Raw genomic sequence first — 25212 nt, 5'->3', positions numbered from 1 at the left:
TGAAAGTTTCATCCTAAATATGTGGAAGTAGTTTGGAAACGGATTATTGCATATGTTTTATAATAAAATATTTTATTGAAACATGAGATGTTGTGTCTGTTAATACTTCCATTTCAAAGAAACAAATCGCTAGACCTTTTCATATATATTTTTTTTGTTTCTATCTATGTAGGTCCTGATGTTGTCTGCAGGTGGTGGTCATCAGCAATCACAATGACAATCAGCTGGTTGAGGGGTGATGACGCTGCTGTGAGATCCCAGTTTACCAGTGTGGAGCGAATGCCCAAATGTTTGGAGATGATGGAGTGTGTGGCTTTTTTACATTACTATTGCAACCTTTCCTGATGGACGTGAACCATAAAAGAACAAAAAAAAAAAAGCAGAAAGTTTCTTAGCCTGGCACACATTCACACTGCCATAAACATTATGGAGTTGGGTCAGATTCTGTGGAACTGAATTGTGTCTTAGCCCTTCAATTAAATTCCATTCTAAGCTAGAGCTTTTCAACACTGTATTGTTTGATTTCAGTGCACATGTTAACAGGATTTGATTTGGTGTCTGTAAAGAGACTGTCCACATTATAATTCCTTCATAGAGGACTGTTCTGTCTCTCACCTGTACCACTTTGTACTGAAGTATGTTAAGTGTTTTGGGATAGTGATGGAAATGACAGTAGGATCTATCAGTGTAGCAATTGTTTAGTTAGTAAACAGGTTTAAAGAAAAGCCAGGTTGCTCTTCACTACTGAGAAGGCTAGGAACTGTTTCATGTGTCAGATGTGCACACCACAAACTAATTTTTAGTAATGCAGATTGTGTGCATTTATGAATTATACATTTGCTGTCCTGTAAGATGCAATGTGATTATTGGCTCTGGGCATTTAGAAGTTGGAGTGCCCTCCCTTGTTGGTTTGTGCAGGCCTCTTCATCCATACTTTATTATTATTTATAACGCGCTTTATCTGTCCTGAAGGAGACTCAAAGCGGCTTAATATAAAAACATTAAATTTAAAATACATACCATTTTAAAAACATACAATTTAAAATGTGCAAATATGCAAACATTAAAACAGAATTAAATATAAATAATATTTTCAAAATTCACATTTTAAATCCATTAAAACATATTAAAGTTAAAAACCACAGCACCCCCTGATTTGATTTTAAAAACCTTCACCTTTAAAAGCCTGTCTGAATAAAAAGATTTTAGCCTGCCACCAGAAGGACTTTTGTAAGTATTTGCAGAGGTCACCGATACTAGATCTTTAAAAACAATGGGAAGTTATTTCCCTTTAGATGAGAACTGTCTGTGGTCTGACTGGTTTAGAAACTACTGATGTTGTTCTTGGCTATGTTCTATCTCTCTAGGAATGGTCTTGTGAAAGCTGTTTTCCATGTGTGCAAAGCCATGAATGCTTCCTTGTCGAGCAAGGCAGATGGGCAGCAAAGCTCTTTTGCCCACTGCGAGAGAGCCAGCACTCACCTTTGGAACAGCCTCAACATGAGCAGCGGAGTTTCAAGTACAGGTCTTAACAATGTAAGTACAGTTAATCATCACATCTGTTCTTTATCTGTACACAAACATATATGCATACATTGTTCGTGTTGAGTGGAATTGAGGCCTAACAAATATCCTTCAGAGTTAGATGAAACAGCAGCTATTCTTTTCTTAATTCATGAAGGAAGAAATAAAATTTTATTTATTTATTTATTTATTTATTTATTTACTGCATTTATATACTGTTTTTCCCACCCCGGGGGGGGGGGGGGGACACTCAAAGTGGTGTACATCAAGTAATAGCAAGATTTTACATGCATGTAAAGCCAAAGCATAATAAGTAAAATGATAACATAACAATAAATTAAACCATTAAAATTATGTTAAACATAGAACATAAATAGAGATTTAAAACAATTAAAACATAGAATTAAAACATCTAATATAGCATTAAAATCACATAATACAGAATCATAATCCGAAGCCATTCCTATTGTCAAGTGCACTTATTCCTATTTATTCTTGTACTGTTGTATCTTTCTGCCTGAAGGCTTGGTCCCATAGCCATGTCGCCTTGTCTTCCCCAGTAAATTACTAGAGCTCTGGTCTTTTTTTACTCAACAGTACTTCAGCATTGTATCAATTTTCAGTTCATTGTTTTGTGCAGAAGAAGCATAGTGGATGCTTCTTTGGCTCTGGTTCTTGCTCTCTGTGGTTTCTGAGTGAACTGTTGTCACAGAAGGCTCCACAATTAGTTTCCAGTACCTGCCCACCAGGCAAAACCCTTACATTAGAGAGCTGGACCATTTTTCATGCCTTTCTTTGTACTATTCTGCTTGTAAAGCGGGGCTTCTTAAATTCTGGAACTGTGAGATGGTAAACTCAGACCCCTTGTTACTGTTGGGTGGCAGCTGTAGTGCATTGTAGTTGCATTGCATGTTCTAGCAGTATTCGTGCAATGTTTCCGCAGTGCAGTACAGAGGCATACCGTATCTCTCCACTACAGATGAAATATCTTAGATTATCTGAAACGAACACTTATTTTGGCTCCCTAGGCTTGAATAGTGTGGTAGTAATCTCCTAAGAACTTTTGAGTTCAAAGTATGAGGTTCAAGACACCATTTCATTTTCTCTGTTAGCCCCCAGCTTTTTAATCTGCAAGTGCAAGAGGTATATGTAGGTTGCAAAGTCTCAAGAAAGCCATAGCAAAGCTCAAGCAAACTACAGACATGTCCATTACAAGGGTTGTACTCTAGCATGCAAAGTATGATTATCAGGGCAGTATGTTTTTGATTTGATTGGGTTATAAAGCAGACACTTCCTTGCCATTCAGAGTGTCATATCCATGGTGAGTTACATTTTGATACGAAGCCGGTGTGATCATCAAGCTATAGACTTGATATTATTGGCCATATGGATTCTTTTCTTGCAACCCCCCCCCCCCCCACCTAGTTCTGTCAGGTGACCCTGAGAATATTTTGAGATGCCTATATGCGTCTGTTGTCAAACATGGTAGAGCATCTTTGTGGTCTTATCACTGAATGGGGATGTCTCTTTGCAGATGATTCAGCTGCTGACTTGTGACCTGTTGCTGTCGCTCCGTACTACTCTGTGGCAGAAACAAACAAATTCCAGCCAAGCAATAGGAGAGACCTACCATGCTTCTGCTTCTGAACTGACGGGATTCCAACGTGACCTTGGCAGCCTACGCAAGCTGGCTCATAGTTTCAGACCTGCTTATCGTAAGGTAAGACCCCTTTGCATGTACTGCAGGGCTCTAAATTATGAAATGTTGCTTTATCCTATTAATTTCTGTTTCCTTTTTTAAAGACAGAGGAGCAAGTGGCTCAAAGAAAACACCAGGAATTTTATTTTGCAAAGGGCTAATGTGCTATGGTGGTTAAAACAGATTTGAGAGATCCAGGTTCATGTCCCTAATGAGCCTTTGAATTCACTGGTAACTGAGCCAGTCTGTCTCTCAGACACAGCTATTTTGCTGGCTTTTTGTAAGACTAAAGGGAGGAAAAGAAGAGCTGTGCGTTACCATCTTGAATTCATTGGAGAGAAAAGAGACATACATTCAGCTAATACATCTGTAACACAATGTTTTCAGTGGATGTTTGCTACTAGTTTTATTCTGGATGGGTCCTTATTGTGTTGCAGGGTTTACTATTGGCTAGCAATAGTTATGTAGCTCAGCACTGTTTCCTCGAGCTTGCTGTTTATATAATCAGGTATATGATAGTTCAAAACAATGTTGTTTGTTTTGGCAATTGTTACAAGAGCTTCTTTTGGATGTGCATATATTATCCCAGCCGTATGAGAGGGGTAAGGCCCCTTGGTGGTGCAGCGGGAAAAACCGCTGAGCTGCTGAACTTGCTTACTGAAAGGTTGGTGGTTTGAATCTGGGGAATGGGGTGAGCTCCCGTTGTTAGGCCCAGCTTCTGCCAACCTAGAAGATCAAAAACATGCAAATGTGAGTAAATCAATAGGTACCGCTTCTGTGGGAAGGTAACAGTGCTCCATGCAATCATGCCAGCCACATGATCTTGGAGGTGTCTACAGACAATGCTGGCTCTTTGGCTTAGAAATGGAGATGAGCGCCATCCTCCAGAGTCGTATATGATTAGACTTAATGTCAAGGGGAAACTTTTACCTTATGGGAGGGGTGAGGACTGAGAAGACAGGCTCGTGTCTAATGTCTCATGACACAATTCGGTTTATGTGGAGAAACAGTGTCAGTGGTTCTGGAGAAGAGTGTAAATTTTCTCTGGGTCAGAAATATTTGGGTAGTATGCCCTGTGTTTCAAAGACACCTCCCTATACTGTTGAGCATCATAGGGAAATAAGAGAGTGCTAAATTTCAGAGAAAGGGAAAAATAGCTAAGAGGATGGCCAGTAGTTGGTTTACATCAATGCATCAAGGTGGATTAAGGAATCTTTGCATCAACAAATGTTTTGGATTTAGCATCAGAAACTTCTGACAGCATGACTGTTGGCAAGGGATTATTGAAGCTATAATTCAGAACATCTGGAGGGCCACACCTTCTGGATCTCATTGCACAATAAAAGTATGTGCTCATATCTTTGGCGGCACAAGGACCTGAATTGTAGAGGCTACCCGTAATTATTTGTTCCCCTTTTTTAGGTGTTCCTACATGAAGCAACTGTGCGTTTAATGGCAGGAGCCAGTCCTACACGAACTCATCAGCTTCTGGAGCACAGTCTCAGGCGCAGAACTCCCCAGAGCACCAAACAAAGTGAGTAAGCTCTTGCGCCATTTCCTTTTTTGCCCAGCTGTGGAAACTGGTTGTTGTTTCTGTAGAGTCTAAACTCAGCTTCACATTCACACCAGGGTCTTGTCAAGAAAAAAAATTATGTAGCAAGTAGGGAGAAAAATGTTGCATGCAAGTAAGAACCAAAATAAATGTGGGATTTGTATAGAAAAAGTACCCTTTGTGTATAAAAAAGAACATTTTAAATAGTTCAGGAGCATAGCAGAGCAGCTTCCCCAAGAAACAGAGATCCTCCAGTTCCTCCTTGCCCCCCTTGCTAGAAGTAATGCCATTGCGAGCAGCAGCCCTCTGCAGGATCAGGGCCCCCTCCTGAACTGGGTAAGTGGAGGGAGGACCACTCAAGATTAGGCAGGAGGAGAACAAGGAGACATTTTCCTTGAGTGTTCTTTGGTTCATGGATTCTAGGATTGAAGCCAATGTGCTTAAAAATCAATGGCATAAAGATGTTAATGAGCTGACAGTCAGGTCTGTCCACCTACCAAGAAAGAAAGGCTTGTAATGGAAAGTGTGGGCCCTGCCAATCTGTGGAAATATTGCCATTATGACCAAGACAAGGCTACTAATCCTGGGATGCTGGCCAAGTCTCAGCTTGTAGCATCTCAGCTTCCTAAATAAATGACTTCTTACAGTTCAGTGACTTTTTTAAATTATTCTTTGTACTCAGTTACTGTATTTCTTCAATTCTGAGAAACCATCGATTGTAAGACTCACACTAATTTCAGTACTATCAACAGAATATATAACATATCCTGTAATTCTAAGTCGTACCCCATTTTTAGGGATGTTTATATGGAGGGGGGTGCACCTTAGAACTGAATAAATACAATGTATAGCAAAGCTTTCAAATCAGTGGTTTGCTCATGCCAGTGTAGTCTGCCTTTCTTGGACTCCCATTGTGTATTCTCTTCCTGTGAATGTTCATTGTTTGGCTTTTAGTGAAATGCATTTTCTTTTTACTCAGGTGAACTGGATGCTCTTCCTGGGCAGAGAGAGCGAGCGACAGCCATTCTTTTAGCTTGCCGCCATCTCCCACTCTCCTTTCTGTCCTCTCCTGGACAGAGAGCTGTCCTGCTGGCGGAAGCCGCCCGCACACTGGAGAAAGTGGGGGACAAGCGTTCCTGCAATGACTGTCAACAGATGATTGTGAAGCTGAGTGGGGGCACTGCCATTGCCGCATCCTAACCCTGGAAAACTCAAGGCCTCATCACCCAGTGAACTGGATTTTTGCCCCATTTCTACTTCCTTCCTCATTCTTTTGCAAATTATTCCAGTCTAGGACTGTTGAAGCTATGTTTTGCTAGTCTGGCAGCGGCTTGGTGTAAACCAGCTTTTCTGGCTAGTGATTTGCTTCTAGGCAAAAAGAATTGCTCACACATAGGAGCAAAAGTGATATTATTTTCACTGGCAAGCAGCCTGTGAGAACTTGGAAGACAAAAACCCATTTGAGAATATCATGGCTTTGGAAAACGGGCTTTTGACCCTTTTAAAGCAGACGTAACAGGAGTATGTTTTAGAATGGGAGCTATTGGGGAGTAAGATGGTTGCCTTGAACCCTTTTATTAGCATCTGTATTGGCTCTTGATCAGGTGCCATGTTCTAAGGGCAGGCCCATGGAAGATACAGTTGTATTTAACCTTAGTGGGCTGCATTTTTTAAAAACTTAAGCCTTTCTATAGATACTGCATTCTCCAAGAGCCTTGGAAGGTTTGGTCAACTCTCTTGAGGAGGTGCATCAGAGTTTTTATGCCTTTTGTGTTTTTATAGTAATGTTTTACAGGTTGTGGGGACAGCCATTAAGTTTTTCTCCCCTTTTCCATTTCCTGTCTTTCAACTCCCTCTTTCATTCCTGTCATCTTATAATTGTATTGCCCTCAATTTAGGGGTTTAGACTTTTATCTGTGAGTTGTCTGATGGAGAACAAAGAAAGAAGAATCAGAGGCTAATTGCTAAACTAGGTGTGACTTTAAAGTATCTGATTCAAAAAGGTGTAAAGAGAAGCCACATCTCTTTCTTTCCAGTACTATTTTGCTGCTAAAATCTTTTTTCCAAAAACAGCAATTTTCTTTGTTTTGTTTTTTTAATTACATTAATTAATTGGATGAAACAATAACTTTGATTTTCAGCAAGAAAACAGCAGAGAAGGACGAGTGTCATATTCATTCCCCCTTTAATCCGGGAACTTTTTGTAACTGTATGTGACCGTTCGAAGCACACCTTTGAAATCACATAGTTGAAGTCATCATCTTGAAGAAAAAGCCACTTTTCTGGCACATTTGACTTCTGTAGTAGTAACTTCACATATCCAAGGATGCTTAGTATAGCACTCAGCTGAAGAAATGATAGCTTTCGAAGTAAATCATGATAGCTGTATTCTTTTCCTTCCCAAGATTCTTCCAGGAAGCTTTGACAAAGATAGCCTCATCCTTGGTCAAAGCAGATTGGTTTTGACTGATTTTTCTTGTAATAGAAGAGGGTCTAGGAAGCTTCTTTTCAACAGGAGTGGCTCTAGCTTTGAACAGATGATATGAGAGGCAAGACAAGAAGAGAAAAGATAGTGGCTGAAGTAGAAATCAAAAACAAGTTTGAAAGACTTGGAACTCCCTGAAACACAGAATAAATAAAAATGTGTAAGCACCAAATAAGGGAATTCAATGGTGCTTGTTTCTCTGGTGAAGTCCACACTATTGTACATTGTCCTTGAATCAGTTCTGTCTGCCATTGGCCACATTTAATTGCACCAGGTGGGCAGTGATATAGGAGTGGGACTATTGATTTAAAAGACATTTTTTCTCTATGTCTCCTGTTGACAGTTTTATGGGCAGGTGAAAACCTGTGCATCTGAAAATACATGCAAACCAGGAAAAAGGGACGTTTCAGATCTTGAAACAGTTATATAACATCCAACATGTGCACATCTTATTGATGTCACATGTCGAAACTCCACCCACAGAATGATCTAAAAAGAAAGTTTTGTCTAACTATCATTTTGAAGTCCTTTCTCAATCCTCCTCAGTTCCTTGGATGTAATAAAAGGTGAAACTCCATGAATTTAGTAAAAGATGCAGTTTAATGGAAGTTTCCCATATCCCCCAGAAGATGAGTGGGTATGTTCCAAAAGTTCAGTTTATGTGTTCTGCCTCATTTTGATCCTACAAGTTCATTCTGAACACTTAACTTTCTGTGGATGCCTTGGAAGTTTCTTTGTTAGCACTGGGTCATGATTGGATCTGTTTTGTATAACTCACTTCAACTGACAATGTGGATCCTGTGAACATCCTGTAGAACAAGCTTGCAACTCAGGTGCATTTCAGGAGTTATTTATCACAGACACTGGTTTAAGTGCACAGGACGAAGTTTGTGTACCACCCTTTTCTCAAAGAGGACTTCACAGTGATGGTAGTCACAACACAGGAAGGATAAGAAACTACCTCCATGATGAAACTGGTAGTACCAAGGTCTATTTCCAGGTATGCTGTGCCACCAATCAGGTGGAGTGGCAAAATTAAAATGGTGTCTAGGTGAATTGTGGATGTTAGGTGAATTGATTAAGCATGCCTAACACTTCAAAAGGTTCCATTTGGAAAGTTTAAACGAATCACAGAGAATTAATTACTTTTTAGCTAGGTTTCCTGATTACTTAATATACAGTGTGTTCTTTGGCTCTACAAGGGTTTAGTTCTGGGACTTTGAATAGATACTAAAATATCCGGATGATCACGCCCAATATTATATAATGTTGGCAATGCAAGCTTCTGTGTGTCTGCATTAATGACATCACGATTTAATAATATGGGGCATGATGATCCATGGTAGGTTGAAATTGTGGATCCAGTGGGCCTTGCTGCACCCGAATTCACCTAGTTGACTTGTAGATTGCTAGGCATCTCACAGTTGTGTAGATTTGAAATAAAGGATGCTATTTATACAGTTATGCAACAGCAAATGCTGTAGTTGAGAATGGGCATTGCAGTTAAAAGGATAAAAGTCTCGTATTAGTGCATGGATGGGAACTAAGAGCGGGACTTCTTTCTTGATGAAGTATACTTAGATGGAAACATCTACATTGATGGGATCTTCACAAGGGAACAACATTAAATTTTCTTGTACTTCAGGCCTTTTTATACATCACATTTATTTATGGGTTTATTATCTCCCAGTCTATCCCTACATTATTTCTGTGTATATAATGTAACTTTTGGTTTTTTATATATATATGATGTGAAAAGTGTCTATTTATCATAGTAAAATAAGGCATAGGGATGCTTTTCTGTAAGAAGATGTAGCTGGTGATGATGTGAGGGGACCCCAGTTCTGACCCTCTCATGGGGACCATGGCGTGATTTATCAAATAAAGATGAATTTACTCAAAGTCCAATACTCTTTGTTAATGTGTCTAAAGCTTCCTAAGCATTTACTGCATTTAAGATGAAAGTAATTATTATTCTCAAACATTATCTCATTAGATGGGCTTGGATACAGATGGCACTTTACCGGAGTGTTGTGGTTTTCCGTGGCATGCATAAAAATTGTTTAGAATTATACTGGATTAATCAGCATTATCTCTGGCATACAGCTTAAGTAATGATATGCCAGGATGTCCTCGGTGATATAAGATTGCTTCAAAGATTTTTAGAACAGCTGAAGACATTTTGGTAAGAATCCTATTTTTCCAGGAAGGGAAAGGACTTGAAACTGAAAGCCTCTACTTATATGTCGATTACAAGGGGCGTTCATTAAAGATTTCCCCTGACCCACTTTCTGTGGACTGAGAGCAATGAAACTTGGCACAGTTATTAGTCCTTCTCTACATAGGTGCCACTTAGGGACACATACTTCTCCCATCTTTTTAATCTACTGTAAACACCTCGCTTGTAGAAGCTGACAGGTTCCTCCAAAAGCCATGTTGTGACTTTGGAAATCAGAGTCTCATCATCTGAAAAATGCTTGCCTTTCAAAAATAACTTCATTGTTGGAAAGAGGTGGAAGTCCGATAGTGTGAGGTTGGGTGAATAAGGGGAATGCGGTAGAATTTCAAAGCCACAGAAGCATGCTTCCATTTGGGCAACATGTGAGTTGTGAACTGGTGCATTGTCTTGCAGAAGATGGACACCTTTGGTGATCATGCCATGTCTCTTGCTTTTGATGGTCTCCTACAATTTCCGCAGCAGTGAAGCATAGTATGCCCCAGTGAGCATGGTACCCTTTGCTAGGAAATCCATCAGTACTACTCAATGCTGGTCCCAAAATACTGTGAGAATGACCTTGCCTGCCGAGAGTTGGGCATGTGCCTTCTTTGGAGGTGAGTCATGATGCTTCCATTGTATTGACTGGACTTTAGTCTCAGGCTCATAATGATGGACCCAGCTTTCATCCTGTGTGATCAGTATGTTGAAAAAGTCCTGGTCCCATGGCACATCATCAATAGAGCCTGAGAGCATTCGACTCATTCCTGCTTCTGAAAAGATGTGAGCAGCCGGGGGACCCAGTGAGCGAATACTTTATGCATGTGAAAATGGTCTTGGATTTTTTTTCCATGGACTCCACACAAATCTTGACATTTTTGGTTAGGTAGTGAATGGTTATGTGGTGATTTTCCAAAATGCGACCCCCACTTGTTGGATGTTGTGTTCATCAATAGCAAAGTGGGATCACCCTGGAATTGGAGCTGTTTGCACCAAAGTCTGACCACATTTGAATTGACAGTGCCAGTTCTTGAGTACATCATATGATGGAGAATCATCACTATAAACCTCTTTCATCTCATCAAATGTTTCCTTTGGTGTGCGGCCTTTCAAGTAAAGGAACTTGAGGACTGCTCTGTATTCCACTGGGCACATTAGCAAAGCTCACACCACTTCAGCACCTGTAAAATCAAGACCATTATCAGTTCTGAGTAGTAAATTGGCAAGTTACCTATAGAGACTTATATCATTACACATGTGCAGTTTCAGCGTCCTATGATAAATAGAAGTGAGTCAGGGAAAATCTTTAATGTATGCCCCTCATATATGATTCACTGAATTATGGTAGGGTCATATAATCGGGTTTTTTGTTACTGCTGTTATGTTGCCTCCAAATTATCATGATTTTAAGGCGAACTTATAATGTCATTTTCTTAGCAAGATTAGTTCAGAAGGAGTAAGAAATGGCCTTCCTCTGAGGCTGAGAGAGTGACTTGCTCAAGGTCATCCAGTGGGTTTTATGGCTGAGCGGAGATTTGATCTCTGGTTTTCCTGAATCCTAGTCCAGCAGTCAAACCACTATACTATACTGATTCAATCAGCTATTGGGTGTCAAATATCCAGGACAGTATACACAGCATTTTAAAGGAACAAGTGCAATAGAAGTCAAACCATTACAATTTTAAAGCAAGAAGGACTTAGATTAGCAAACAAGCAAAGAATGTTAAAAAGTTATAACACAGAATTTAGTATTTTTTTAAAAAAAACTTGAGATGGATAAATGTTTTAATTTGGCACTAACAATTATATTGTATTGCCTCCTTTAAATGGAGTGAATTTTAAATGCAGTATAAGTTAGAATGGTATACAAGTATGATTCATCATACTGAAAGGTGAAGATACAAACAGGATGTTTTGCAAAACGTTATGGTAGATTGCTGGATATAAAGATGAGATAGAAACTAACCCAGAACATTAAACGTGTAGTCAAAGAAAACAATCTGATTATGTATTGAGCACACGTCCACTGAGCATAATGGTCCAACTTATCCTAGATTTTCTGAAGAGTTTGCATTTCAGGTGTAGTTATATAATAGGAAAACATTGATGTACAGCGAAAACATCTGACCTTTCCAATGGCCCTTTTGTTCTTTTCCGCTTTTATAGTATATCAGCAGGAGAATACTTGTGAGTGATGCTTTAGTGTATTTCAATCATATTTCCCTCTGTAACCTATTTTTGAGATCAATTTCCAGCTTTTTTGACAAAGGTAGTAGAATTAATTATTGGATATTTTTGCAGGCTTTTTGTATGTTCTGGTAGTTAAGGAAAACCAACTCTTCCCTTTAGTGGAGACAGTCCAGCGCAGGAAAGCAATTCACAGATAAAACAACATGTCCTATTTCCAAGAATCAAATACTGACTGGGAAATAATTACTGGAAAAGATTGATTTGAGTTTTATGTTCTGTTAACCAGCAGAGGGCAGAATCAGCAAAGTAGTCTCATCCAGCTGAATTCAGTTTCAGCCCCATTTCAACATTTACCAAGCAGATCTCTTGATGCAATTTGTGTTCTATAGGTTCTCAATTTAAATAACCAAAAACTACCTGTGTGTAGCACAAGGTATTCTAGTATGGGATATGTGAATCTATATAATATGGGCTAGCACATATTTGCTCGAATGTCCTATCATTTGTATTCTCCAGTTCCTTGTTGCCCTTCTAATACAGGGTTTCTTGTTTTTTTTCTATCCATAAGCATTTACTTTAATGTGGACGTGCCTTCTTTTGATAAAGAAAACACAAAGAGCATCACTCAGAATGCATATACTTGTTTAGACAGATTGGTGTGCAGGGAGAACTTAAATTGGACACTTAAATACATACTCACTGACACAACCTTGTGATAATAACCAAGTAGCTGCCTTAAAACAAAGACTCTGCTAGCCTCAGGGTTGCTGGAGAAGGATGGGAACTGAAATCAAAGTTGTTTTCGATTGTCTTTGTACACCACCTCTTTTCTTAAACACATTCCCTAGAAGCAAGATCAAGTTTGCCAGGGACTCTCTTTGCTAGTAGGATCAGTTCTTAATCTGCTATAAAAGATTAATACTCCTGTGGGACTCGCAACTTAAGTTGTAAGAATCAGGCCATCCTTCTGAGGGGCCTGCCTTTCGCTTCTAAATGGTTGCTTGGTGTTTTATGTGAAGGTAAAAGACTTCTGCTGTTTCCCAGCAATCATGACAGCACTTCTGAATCATCACCTGGAATGAGGAACCTTCAAGGCAACCTCTGCTGATGGTAAGCTGGGGAAATGATGCTTTAGAGCTATGTTTGATTCGATGCCAGTGCAACGTTAGATAAGAAGTTAAGGAGAACTGCATGCTATAGATGGAGGGGCATAATGCAACCTTTCATGTGCTATAGATGGATGGGTATAATGCAGCCGTAATGAAACCACAAGCACCACCAGCCATTAATGAGGAAACTGGGAATTATAGTTCACCAGCATTCAAAGGGTGGACACTGCTTTGACTTTTTTTTTTTGGGGGGGGGGTATAATCTATGAAGTTACAATGCTCTGAAATAGTATTGTTTTCACTGTCCCTCTTTCACAAACTGGGGGTAGTTTTCTAAGATCTACAGAGATACTGGCAGGAACACCTCAGCAAGCGAGCAAGCAAATTACACTGTCTAGCCAGTATTGCACCACCTGACACCCACCAGGAAGTAGCATCCAATAATAAAAGAGCCAAGGTAGGGACATGTCTGGTCTATCCCCTGTTCGGATATCAACCAGTACACCAATGCCTTAAATCAAGAAATAGTTTTCTAAGATCTACAGAGATATTCGCAGGAACACCTCAGCAAGCGAGAGTCCAAAAGTGGCAGGCTAAAACACTGCACCTCAATCCATGGCTGATAGCGAATGAGAGACTCCTGGTCACACAGAAGACTGGGCAACTTAGAAGGCACTGAAAAGAATGTGCTCTAGCATCACGAGATGCAGATCCAACCTTAAGAAATAGAGCTACAAAGTGGAGTCCACGACATGTGAGTGTGGAGAAGAGCAAACCACAGACCACCTATTACAATGCAGCCTGAGCCCTGCCACATGCACAATGGAGGATCTTCATATAGCATCACCAGAGGCACTTCAAGTGGCCAGCAACTGGTCAAATGACATTTAATATAATGCCAAGTTTTTAAACTTTGTGTTTTCTCAAATTGGTTCACACCTGATATGATAAATAAATAATTTAAAAAAACTGGGTCCAAAGGGAACATTAGACTACTACCACAAAGCAGACAGCAGTACTTGAAAAAAGTTGATTAGAGACAAGGTTTTCTTCTTACGTAATACCAGAAGCTTGCATCATCTTGCGAGATGGAATAGTAGATGACTTGGGACAAGTTAAAGTAAGCATTTTCTGGGTTGGAAAGAGAAAGCATCAGGACATATGGGTTCTGTCTCGTAACTGGCCAGAATCAGGCTGGGGAGACATAGGACTTCAAATAAAACCTGATAGGCCTTTTGGCCAAATCTGTCTTGCCTTGCCTTTATTCACTTCCTATCCTTGAACAGGATTAGATTTGAGATTGCAGCCTAACATGCTGAAGCAATAGTTGCATTAGTTTCAATTCTTTAAAAAAATTCACCTGCTGAAATTTGCATATCAACCACCTTCAGAGACAGAGGAATTATACTTTTGCTACCATTTGTCATCCAACATTTTCTTGTGCCGAAGACCCTGATGAAACCGCTGTTTATATCTCTCAGAATTGAACTGGTGGAGGCTGTTTTTCCTAAAAAACTTTTCTGAGTGGTCAGATATATTTCTGAACTATCTACTTTTTCTGTCAGGGAACACCTCTGCTCCTTTAAAAAAGACTTATGTGACTACGTATTGATTCTTCTTTCCTTCCTATAATGTACTTTCTCAATTTCATGTCTCAATAGTTCAGTCTTTCCTCGTAGACCAGCTCACTCTTGTGAGAGGTTTTAGCATAAGTTAGACATCCAATTTTCAATAGAGAACCCCCCCCCCCAGGATGGCAAAACATCTGGGTGTCTCCTGGACAATGTCCTTGCAGATGGCAAATTCTCTCACCCCAGAAGCGACTTACAGTTTCTCTTAATATAAAAAAAGTATTTATATTAATATTTTCAGATCTATACTTTCTAGACTAACTCATACTTTGCTTATCTCATTTACTTCATCTTCCATGGGGAGAAAAAGTCCTTAGGTCAAGGCTAGCCAGATGGATGAAAGCACGTGTAGCCCTGACTTATGATCTTCCCAAAGTGTTTTGGCCTGACAATGTCATGGCTCATTTCACCAGGGTGGCAGCTTCTGCTTTCTCCTCCAATGTCCTCCTATAAATATCTATAGGGCAGCTACCTGGATCACACCAACTACCTTCATTTTAGATTAGAAAATTAGAAGTTCTGGTTAGCAGATGTAGCCTTTGATAGAGGACTCAGACTAGAAGAAGTCATTCTCCATATGTCAGTGAGGATGGGTATGTGCCAGGATGTGTGGATTTCTCTTCTCACCAACTCAGAAGGTGCCACATTGGCCTCTGAAGGTATATTTTGCTTTGAAAAACAGCCGTGCCTGTTCCTGTGCATGGCTGCTTCTTTTCTGGTATGATGTGGAGAGAGTTGAAGGTCGTTGTATGTGTCTTCTTCCTTTTTCTGAGATGCATGGCTAGAGGGTAAACTGTTGAGCCAACATGGCTATGGCTGAGCCTAGTTAGTTTTCACTTTGAAGTCACATATGTTCCCTGCCTGTCCCTGGATAGTGATGGCGCAACATTCAATATGTATGAATTCATGTTCTCTGCCTGCCCAGAATGCACCTTCATGGTGAGTAAACAGTGTGTTATTTCGTCACATTGCCCATCGTTAATCTAAGAGTGTTCATGCAGCAATCTAGTGATAGTCTTTTAACCAAAGATAATGATATCTATGATTCCTCTATTCAAATGCAGTACATCTCTCAGTGGCAACCAGTGTGGTGTAGTGGTTTTAGCATTGGAATGTGACTCTGGAGACCAGAGTTCAATTTCCCACTCACCCATGAAAGCCTACTGGATGACCTTGGGAGACTCAAGCACTTTCAGCCTCAGAAAACCCTATGAGCTGCCAATAAGGTTGAATTGTCTTTAAGGCACACAGGAAGAGCACATCTCTGAATGTTACTTGTGAAGAAGCAGACCTGACACCAAGTTTGCAAATAGCTGCACCCCAGGTGTCCCTGGCCTGAATGATCCCTTGCCCAATTCAGTTTTCTTCATGAGCATACTTTGTAACAGGATAAGGTCCTGTGCCCCAGTCTTTTCTAGATTATGATGGTTGTTGATGCTGTGGTTGCTGGGGATTAGCAATGGAAGAGAACATTTGTCCTCTTCCCCTTCTTGTGGGTTTCTTATAGGCATTGTGTTGGCCACAATGCAAATTTGAGAATGTTGACTGCATAGGCCCATTCATATGACCAAGCAGGTGAAGATAGCATTGAACGAAACATGCAGAACAATCACAGGATGTCTTAAACCTACACCTGTTGATAAACTCTACACACTAGTTGGCATCCCCCCCTCCGATGTGTGATGGGAAGTTGCTGCTAACTGTGAGAGAAATAAGGTTGAATACTGTGAAAGCCATCCACTACATGGCTATCAGCATCCTCCCAGTAGACTCAAATCAAGGGAAAGCTTCATGAGAACTACCACTTCTCTTAATGTTTCCCCAGCAACAGCAAGAGTGTCCCTCTGGGCAGTTAAACCAGGAAATTCCAATTGGATGGCCCCCCACGAGGGTCTGCCTCCAGGGGCAAACCAAGAATGGACAACTTGGAAGTTCCTGAACAAACTCAGAAGTGGAGTGGGCAGATCAAAAGACAACCTGTCAAAACAGAACTACCTAAAAGAATCCTCCACCTTGTGCAACTGTGGAGCAAAACAGACAACTCTGCATCTGTATGCTTGTCCGCAATGTCCTGCCTCATGTACAGAGGAAGAATTATTTGAGGCTATAGACAATGCAGTCACTGTTGCCCACTTTTGGTCAAAAGATATTTAGCTGCTTGTGCTCCTTATATTTTATCAGTTTTATACTAATTTATGCAATACTTTTGACACAAGGAAAAAGGGCAAATGCTTCTTTTGTTTCTACAGATGCGGTTGAAGGATCCACCACAGGGCACTCTAGAAAGTGAGAGTTTTGTGGAGGCTTAAATTACCATAGACTATTTTCCTAAATTATCACAAAAGTAAGTGATCTATTATGAGATACTTTCTGTGTCCTTAACTGGTGACATACCAGTCCTTCAGTATTGAACAAACACATTGAACAAGGGAATACATGTGTCATGTTGCTATTACACTGGCCAAAGTCACTCAGGGCCCTTCCACACAGCCCTATATCCCAGAATATCAAGGCAGAAAATCCCACATTGTCTGAGCATGGACTCAGATAACCCAGTTCAAAGCAGATATTGTGGGATTTTCTGCCTTGATATTCTGGAATATAGGGCTGTGTGGAAGGGCCCTCAGTTGCCAGGAGTGGAGATCTTTTCTGAAGCAGTGGGTCACAGAAGTCTACCAAATGTGCATATACCTTTCTCCATCCTTCTTTCCACTTCTGTTTATCCAGTAATTGCTGGCAAAAGTGTTTTAGATTAATCAGGCTGTCTCCTGACAGTTTGTGCTCCATTTATTACAAACCAGGCTTACCTCCAAATGATAGATCAGATTGAGAAATCTTACGTTATCTGTAAGAATGTGGTTGGCTTGGTGGCAAACATTTTGTTTTGACTCCAGATAGGAGTTTGCAAGATACCTATATTTGAGAGCATCCTGTCATGCATTTGAAGAATCCATTGCAGAATTGCGTGGACAGTAAACTTATGCCAGATAGCAGAGTGAACTGTTAGGTGTGTAGCACTGAGTGTAAAATATATTCATTGCCCAGTCCCTTTGACCTTAGGAACTGATATGGTGAGACATAATGATGATCTTATATGGCAGACCTTCAAATACGAAGTTCAATATGTATGTACTGGCAGGTGTTTCGACTTAGACAATTTTCTAACCTGTTTTTTCCATAAATTTTGACATGAAAGTGGCTGAACATAAAATGAAAGAAGAATCTTGCTGGCTGATTTCTCATTGAAGCTACGAATAGTTTGTTCTCTAATGTAGCCATTGTTCTTTCAGCTTTTATTTCCTTTGGAGACCCATTTGCAGCATGAAGATAATATTGGCCTTGCACACAGAGCGATTCTAAGACTGATTGGGATAAGGAGTGTTGGCCATTGCAAAGTGTAGCTATTCATTCATATGTAATTATATGTCCTTCATCTCATACTAAACAATCTGATTGATGTTATGACGCACTTGCGGAGAGACAGCCATGCAAATGGGTATCAGATGAGAGGAAAATCTGAAAGGCCAGAACGTAGTATATTCCAGAGAACGGCTACATTGGTCTCCCTTCTTCAACTGCATGGTGACACTCTTGCAGTTTGTCAAGCTACCTTTATTCATTTGGCCACGCTGACCATTTTATTAGTGAAATTGCCATAGTGCACATAAGAAAGCAAGGAGGCTGTGTGAATATTTCCATATTCACACAATCACACTCTGTCTAAAACAACTCTGTTATTCAAATAAGGGCAGATATATCCAGCCTGACATTCATGCAGCCTTACAGCAAGAATGAGAAGCTAGCAGCCCATGGTTCAACATCATGTGGCTCTCTGGAACCTATGAGTTCAGGCCTCTAGCAAGATGGAAAGAACGAGGGCAAAAGGAAGGCAGTGATGGAGAGACACCAAGCTGGTCCTGTTCATTGCTGGCATGTGTCCCATGACATTACCTTCTCAATTTGGTCAACAACAACAACAACAACTCCTTATGCTTGCTTTAGAAGATCTTGGTGCATGGGTCCTTATGCTTGAGACCTCTAAGTCATTTTCTAGTCTTTAAGAAGTTTTTAAAAAGACTTTCTGTAGGTTTTGGCTGAAAGAGATTGCCTCTCTGGAAGCAATAACCAGATATCTAAGCATTTTTCCATCATAAAAAATATTTTGGTAAGAATGTCTATTTCCCTGAGAATTCTTTATATTGATGAGTTTGTTATCATTCTTATTTCGAGCTGAATTCTCCTTAAGTGTAATGATGACATGCATGCTCAGAGTTGGTTGTTGTCTAGAGGCAAAATTATATCTTGACTATTATGCCCCATGTTGTTGGTTTTTTTTTTTGTTTTCTTTTCCTGTTACATCAGTAGTTCTCAACCTGGGCATCCCCAGATGTTTTGGCCTTCAACTCCCAGAAATCCTAACAGCTGCTGGGAGTTGTAGGCCAAAACTGGCTGGGTTTTCTGGGAGTTGTAGGCCAAAACACCTGGGGACCCACAGGTTGAGAACCACTGTGTTACATGATAGGAAGACATAAAGGAGGCATTGACTCTGCACTGTGCAAAGTAGATGGTCATTACTTTTGTAAATGTATATAACCACCAGACTTTTGTGGGCACATCAGCACCTGCAAACCCTAAAAATAGTTCATTTTCATTTCATTGATGTACTTGTTGCCTGTCCCATAAATACCACATTCATTTCTTTCCTCAAAGGAGGAGGCTGAAATGTAGATACAGCCATCTTTCCACATTTGTGGTTTTGATTTTGGTGGATACGATTATTCACTGATTTGGTTTAAAATGTTATCTCTAGGAATCTCTAGGTTCTCCAGTGTGATGACTCTACAGACAACTTCCCCTAGTGAAGCTGGAGGACCTAGAGCAGTGGTTCCCAACCTTTTTTTTGGCCATGCCTCACCTTAAAATCCTGATGCCCACCCCCCACCCCACCCCACCCCATGACATATAATTCTTATTATTCAAAAAGTGAACTCCTATTTACGTGGAAAAAGCCTAAAAGGTCATTAACTTGGTCGAAACAAGTTTCCAAAGAATATGGCATTTATGAAAGTGAAACATAAAATAACAAACTGATTGGAGTAATCTGCATCGAGTGTCCAACTTCATTATGTGTATTCAATGAGAATATGCAAGAATATCCTGCCACCTGATGTTAATTTCCTTGCAATTGATAAATCATTTTTAAAAATTCATATAAAATATTGACTTACCTATGAAAACAATAATTGTGCTTTAGATATTTTCACAGATGTCTTTCTACATTCATATGTAGAGCAAAAAGACATTTTTATATATATTTCAAATCGGTTGTAATGTCAAAAGAACACTGAGAGGAGTGGGTGTGTTTGGAAGGAAAGTTGCCTCTCTTTTCTAGGCTCATGCTGACCACTTTGTACATTTGATTTCAATTTTAAAAATGTGCATGTCACAATATATATTTATATACTGTATATGGGGACCCTAGAACCATAAAAATGCAAAAAACAAAACAAAAACAACAACAACAACAAAACAATAAAAACAAAAACAAAAACCCACCCCACTGTGAATAACTCATTTTCAAATTACCTCCCTTAAAAATCAAATTGTCCACTTACGGGGCATGTGCTTTATGTTGGGGACCTGGGAACAACTATCTGGAAATACTCAAATGCGATTCTATGTTTATCTTCCAGTGGAAGATGTCCCAGAAGACATAGAAATCCCCAGATAAGTGTTTCTTCAGATAAAAAACCAATATCTTTATCCATGGTTTTTCATTTTCGCTGTGGTCCTGTGCCCCCATCCTGAGCAAATGTGAAAGGGTGGCTTTAGGCGAGTATGATCCAAGACATTTTGTTGGATAAGATGCACCTAGTCTTCCAACTCCATGTAACTGAGTTGACTAGACTGATAAGCAATTTTAACTAACTGGATTACTAACTGGGGCTAAAAGTGGTCACACTCCCTCTGAAAGCACAGGTTCACAGTCTGAGGGTGATCCTGGACTCATTGTTGACTCTGGAACCCCAAGTGTTGGCGGTGGCCAGGATCGCCTTCACACAGTTAAAACTTGTGCGCCAACTGTGCCCGTACCTTGAGATGCCATGACTTGGCCATGGTAATCCATGCCTTGTTCACATCCCATTTGGACTACTGCAACAGTCTCTACGTGAGGCTACCTTTTAAAATAGTTCAGAAGCTACAGTTAGTTCAAAGATTGGCAGCTAGATTACTAACTGGAGCTCCGTACAGGAAGAGAACCACTTCGACAACGTCTAATGTGTAATATACTTTGATGGAGGTCGTGAGGGATCAAACTCTAACTAAATCCTATCATTTTACAAACTAAAGTAGGTCCTGGAATGTTTTAAACAGTTTTAAATTCCACTATATTTTATAATTATTTGATTATAGTTGCCAATTTTTGAGTCTTACATACTATGTTTTTTGTTTGTCTTGTTAATTTGATTGTTATTGAGTTATTTTGACAGTGTCTGTGTTTATTATTATTTGTTTCTATTTTCTTTGTTTTAAGCAGCTCCGAGTCCCTTCGGGGAGAAGAAGCAGGATATAAACAAAGCTGCTGCTGTTGTTGATGTTGTTGTTGATGTTGTTGATGTTGTTGTTGTTGTTGTTGTTATTATTATTATTATTATTATTATTAACAACTTCAAAATGAACAACACACTTCTAGTGCACTTAGATTTTAGTGCATTTCGTCAGCAGTTCGTCTCCACATGTTGTTGAACTTTAACTCCCAACATTTTTCACTGGCAGCTCTGCTTGTTAGGGCTGCTGAGAACTGCAGTCCAAGAACACCTAGAACAGGCCTGGCCAACCTGTAACCCTCCAGTTGTTTGGAACCCAACACCCAGAAGTCCTAGCCAGTTTGTCCAATGGTCAAAGAGTTCTGGGAGCTGAAATCCAAAACACCTGATTGTGCAGGCCTGATCTAGAGGGTTGCATGACTCCTATCACTGGCCTAAGGCCAGCAGTTTTGTTTAGTAGGTATGGAGTTCACCTTGTAGCAACTAGGACTATCTTTCAATCTTTGCAGGTATTCCCTGCCCAGAACACCCACTGTGTGATGTTGCTGTTTCATTCACTGCAGTTGTAGGCCTAGGCTATGTAGTCAACTTACCAGTAGTTACCTTACAATTCTACAGCCATTTTTAGAAGTGACTGTTTTACCTCAGTTAGTTGGGATGATTGTCCCAAAAAGCATCTGCTTTGGCCATCTCTACTTCAGTGTCATCCCCTTCATGTGCTTAGAATCATCACTGCACAACCGCGGGATTGATTTTTTGGTCCATTTTTGCTTTTGTTTTACCTTCTTAATACATACAGTTACAAATATATATATATATATATACACACATAAATGATAATAGTACAGGCTCCAAACAGACGCCACCAGATATCTTCCGTGTCACGTAAGTGGCACACATACAATTGTGTGGTACAAACTAAGCCCAAGATACAGCAGGCCTGGGGATCATGTGACCCTCCAGATGTTGGACTACAACTCCCAGCAGCCCTTTTCCAACATAAACAATAAAGAGGAGTTGAAATCCAACAACACCTGGAGGCTCTCATGATTTCCATACCTACCTTATGAGAAAGAATAGGCCGACATCAGAAAACAACAAATACAGTGAATGCCTTTAAAGGGCACTGGAAAATCAGATTTGAAAGAATGAGAGAACATTATTACAGGAAACAATATCTGGATGGCAATATTATACTTATCATGTCTAAAACAGCAAGTTGAAAAGAGAACAGTTGGATAACCCCTTGTTTCTTCCTACAACCAAATAATAATCTCATCCACCTCCTCTTTCCCCCATAGCTGCCCATTTTGTTGCACCTTTAAGGGTAGTTTGGGTTTGGTGGAGACTCTGCCCTGAGCTTCCCACAGTCTGCCTTCCATAGATTATAGTACATTTGACAGAGAGATCCCCAGTGAGATATTGCTCTACACTGATGGATGAGAAATAGCTCATTTGCCTGTGGCCCATTCATTGTCTAACAGAAGTCATGTGTTGCTGTGTCAACCAAGCTCTGTATATTTCTACATCATTAGCTATGTTATTTATAAGGTTATACTTTGTTTGGAAACATAACGGGGATCTTCAGTGACACATTCCTCTGCTTGGCAGTCTCCTGCTGAAAGGAGGAGGCAAGAATCCGAGTAAGCGGAAAAACGGGGAAGAGCATTAAGATGCAGACCAAATGACAGCTCAATCCATAGCCACACACGACTGTTTCATCTGGTTGGCATTACAAGTAAGCACCCATTGAGTTGGACATTCTCTGGTTATACTATATAAAATATGACCAATTGTATAGGCCAATTAGCAAGAATTAGATTAAAAGAGGAGATACCTTTTCACAATGAGCTATGATGTGTAAAAGCATGACTACACTTCCAGCCAACCAAGCAGCAGAAGGTGTTGCATTTGTTTCTTGCCGGACTAAGAGTCACAAGAAAGATGTGGTGATGGGTGAACAGTGAGATGCAGGAAGAGCCAGCTTGCTTGTTTCCTATTCAGTGTTAAATAAAAAGTGTTCTCCGAATCTAAAGCACAAATGCCCCGCACTTTGGTTCTTCTGATATCAGACCAAGCCCTTAATAGAAAAATGAACTTTCCAGCCCGTGGCTGAAATGTTTACAGAAAAAGGCTCCATGGAGTATGTCACAAATGAGGTATGCAGATTGAGCAAACAGATACTCTCTCACACAAGCACATTTGTGCACACTGTGGCTACACTCCATGACCTTCACAGTCCAAAGGGAAATATCCCCTCTGTAGCAAAGCACCCCATTTCCTCAACCTGGGGTCAAGTCATTTTATGTATGGCCCACAACAATAGTTCCTGGTGGACGATAGCAGAACATTTTGGTAGCATGGTGGATTTATATGCAACAATAAATATTAACAAATTGCTTGAAACTAAGATGTTTGCTGGACAAAGAAGGGACTAAGCTCAGTATGAAAAGTAGTCTGCATTTTTTTCTTTCATCTCTTAACAGTCCCCCTTTGAACAGTGTGTTTCTTCTTCCATCTTTTTATGGCCTTGCCCCTTTTTTGTTTCTTTTTTTGCATTTGTTTAACTGCGAGGAAAGGCAGAGGAGAAATGTAACATAGGGCAAATGGTCACAAACAATAAACTTGTAACTTATTGCAACAGTTTGTCTTCTCTCTCTGTTTGTGGTCATCATTGCTGGAGGGCTGGAACCAAACATATTATCCCTCCCCGCTCCATGCAGAATATTAGTGGCTTCGTCCAGGTTTCTTGCTGATGCCGACTCCTCTGGGAGCTGTATGATGTGATGGAGAAGTGGGTCAGAAACAGCAGGCGTGCATTGAATCATAGGGCAACATGCATGCCGGTTTCACCATGCATGCTGGCCAAGTTCTGTTGGGATGCTGAAGACAGAAGGCCACGCTAAATGAGCAAGTTCAGTTAGTAGCCATGAATGGCTTCTCGGTTCCTGTGGCCGTTTGCCCTTCTTAAAGAGTATCCCAGTTCCCCCACAGAACCTGGCAGTGCCAGTGTTGAGAGGGGAGCAGCTCAGCCAGGCCATTGCCCACCTGGCAAGCTGCTTCAAGATTTCCAAGTAAAGGGAGCCTATGAGAGACAAGTCTTGCCTAAACAGTCACCTCTGTCTTGCTGTTGGTGGAAAAGGGGCGCTGCTGGTGGGTATAGTGGGTGGGTGTTTGGCTAAAGACCTCCGGCAGCTTCTCGATACTGAACTGGCGCTTGGTGATGTAGGCCTGTCGTCGAAAGTCAGGGTGGCTGGCATCCCAGCCTGATTTGAAGGCAGGGCTGGTTGCCAAGGTGTGGGCATTGGATTTCCCCACCTTGGACTTCTGTCCTGGCGTTGCCAAGCCAATCAGAGCACAGCCGTCTTGAAAAGCTGGGATGTCTTTCTGATGGAGGGTCAAGGAAGCAAAGGGCAGGTTGCCTGAAGGCGGCAGGTCCATCACAGGAAACCTCTTGTAGAATTCCTCAGGTGCACTTTCTAGAAGGAAATGGATGGAACAGGGCAGAACATGAAGGACAAACATTCATAAGTTATCATCATCAGCCTGCAGTAGCTCTGCTCGCAGCCACTTCTTTTCTTAACTGCTCTTTTATAGTTTAGCATTAAATGCTTTTGCGGTTTGTGTTCACTGCATGCAACACAAGAGATGATTAAGGATGTGAGTGGGCTCTCTAGTTTATCTTGCCTTGCATATAAACGATGAGCGGCAGAAAGCCAATATAACCAGATTAGCTCTATGCAGCCAACAAATGTATAAATTTTATGTAGAGTAAATACGAATTATAAAAGGGATAATGTGGAATGTAATTACATCAGGGCTGAAGTAGTTTGTTATTAGCAAAACTAGAAGCTGCCACAACTTTAAACAAATTTTACGCCCCTCCCAACATTGCATATAACGCTCTTCATATGTGGATGCCTGGCACGTGGCTTTCATTTAAATCAGGGATAAATGAAGTGTGAATATGCAACCCTCCAAGGGTGTTTATCTGGCCCTTGAGTCCTCTAGACCTTCCAGGTTAACCTTTCTACAGTCTCATCAAAATGCTAATTGACTTATGTGTCTGCCTCTGGACACAACTGGAGATATCAATGCCCCCTATACTGTCTGTATGCCTCGCTATCTATCTATCTATCATCTATCTATCTATCTATCTATCTATCATCTATCAGATAGATATTTGCTTATCTATCTGATAGATCACCTTCCACCTGGAAACCGATGCCTTCACTGCGGAAGAACATGTGGGTCTAGAA

General features: G+C 40.5%; 2 protein-coding genes across 2 annotated transcripts in view; one reads left to right on the top strand and one right to left on the bottom strand.

The window, feature by feature from the left end:
* The window catches only part of SREBF2 (sterol regulatory element binding transcription factor 2), a 30532-nt gene extending 21370 nt beyond the window's left edge, over nt 1-9162 (top strand). The window contains exons 15-19 of the mRNA XM_060777139.2: nt 173-305; nt 1368-1536; nt 3059-3244; nt 4646-4757; nt 5755-9162. Of these exons, the coding sequence (XP_060633122.2) occupies nt 173-305; nt 1368-1536; nt 3059-3244; nt 4646-4757; nt 5755-5975 (821 nt within the window). The 3' untranslated portion in view covers nt 5976-9162. The remainder of the gene's footprint in view (nt 1-172; nt 306-1367; nt 1537-3058; nt 3245-4645; nt 4758-5754) is intronic.
* Nucleotides 9163-21701: 12539 nt separating this feature from the next.
* SHISA8 (shisa family member 8) overlaps nt 21702-25212 on the bottom strand; it is a 74201-nt gene continuing 70690 nt past the window's right edge. Inside the window, exon 4 of the mRNA XM_060777140.2 lies at nt 21702-24432. Coding sequence (XP_060633123.1) covers nt 24059-24432 — 374 coding nt within the window. The 3' untranslated portion in view covers nt 21702-24058. The remainder of the gene's footprint in view (nt 24433-25212) is intronic.

Source organism: Anolis sagrei, chromosome 5 (genome assembly GCF_037176765.1).
Source record: "Anolis sagrei isolate rAnoSag1 chromosome 5, rAnoSag1.mat, whole genome shotgun sequence".
NCBI lineage: Eukaryota > Metazoa > Chordata > Lepidosauria > Squamata > Dactyloidae > Anolis > Anolis sagrei.
Note: the sequence above shows the minus strand (reverse complement) of the source record. Positions and strands in the feature narration are given on the sequence as shown.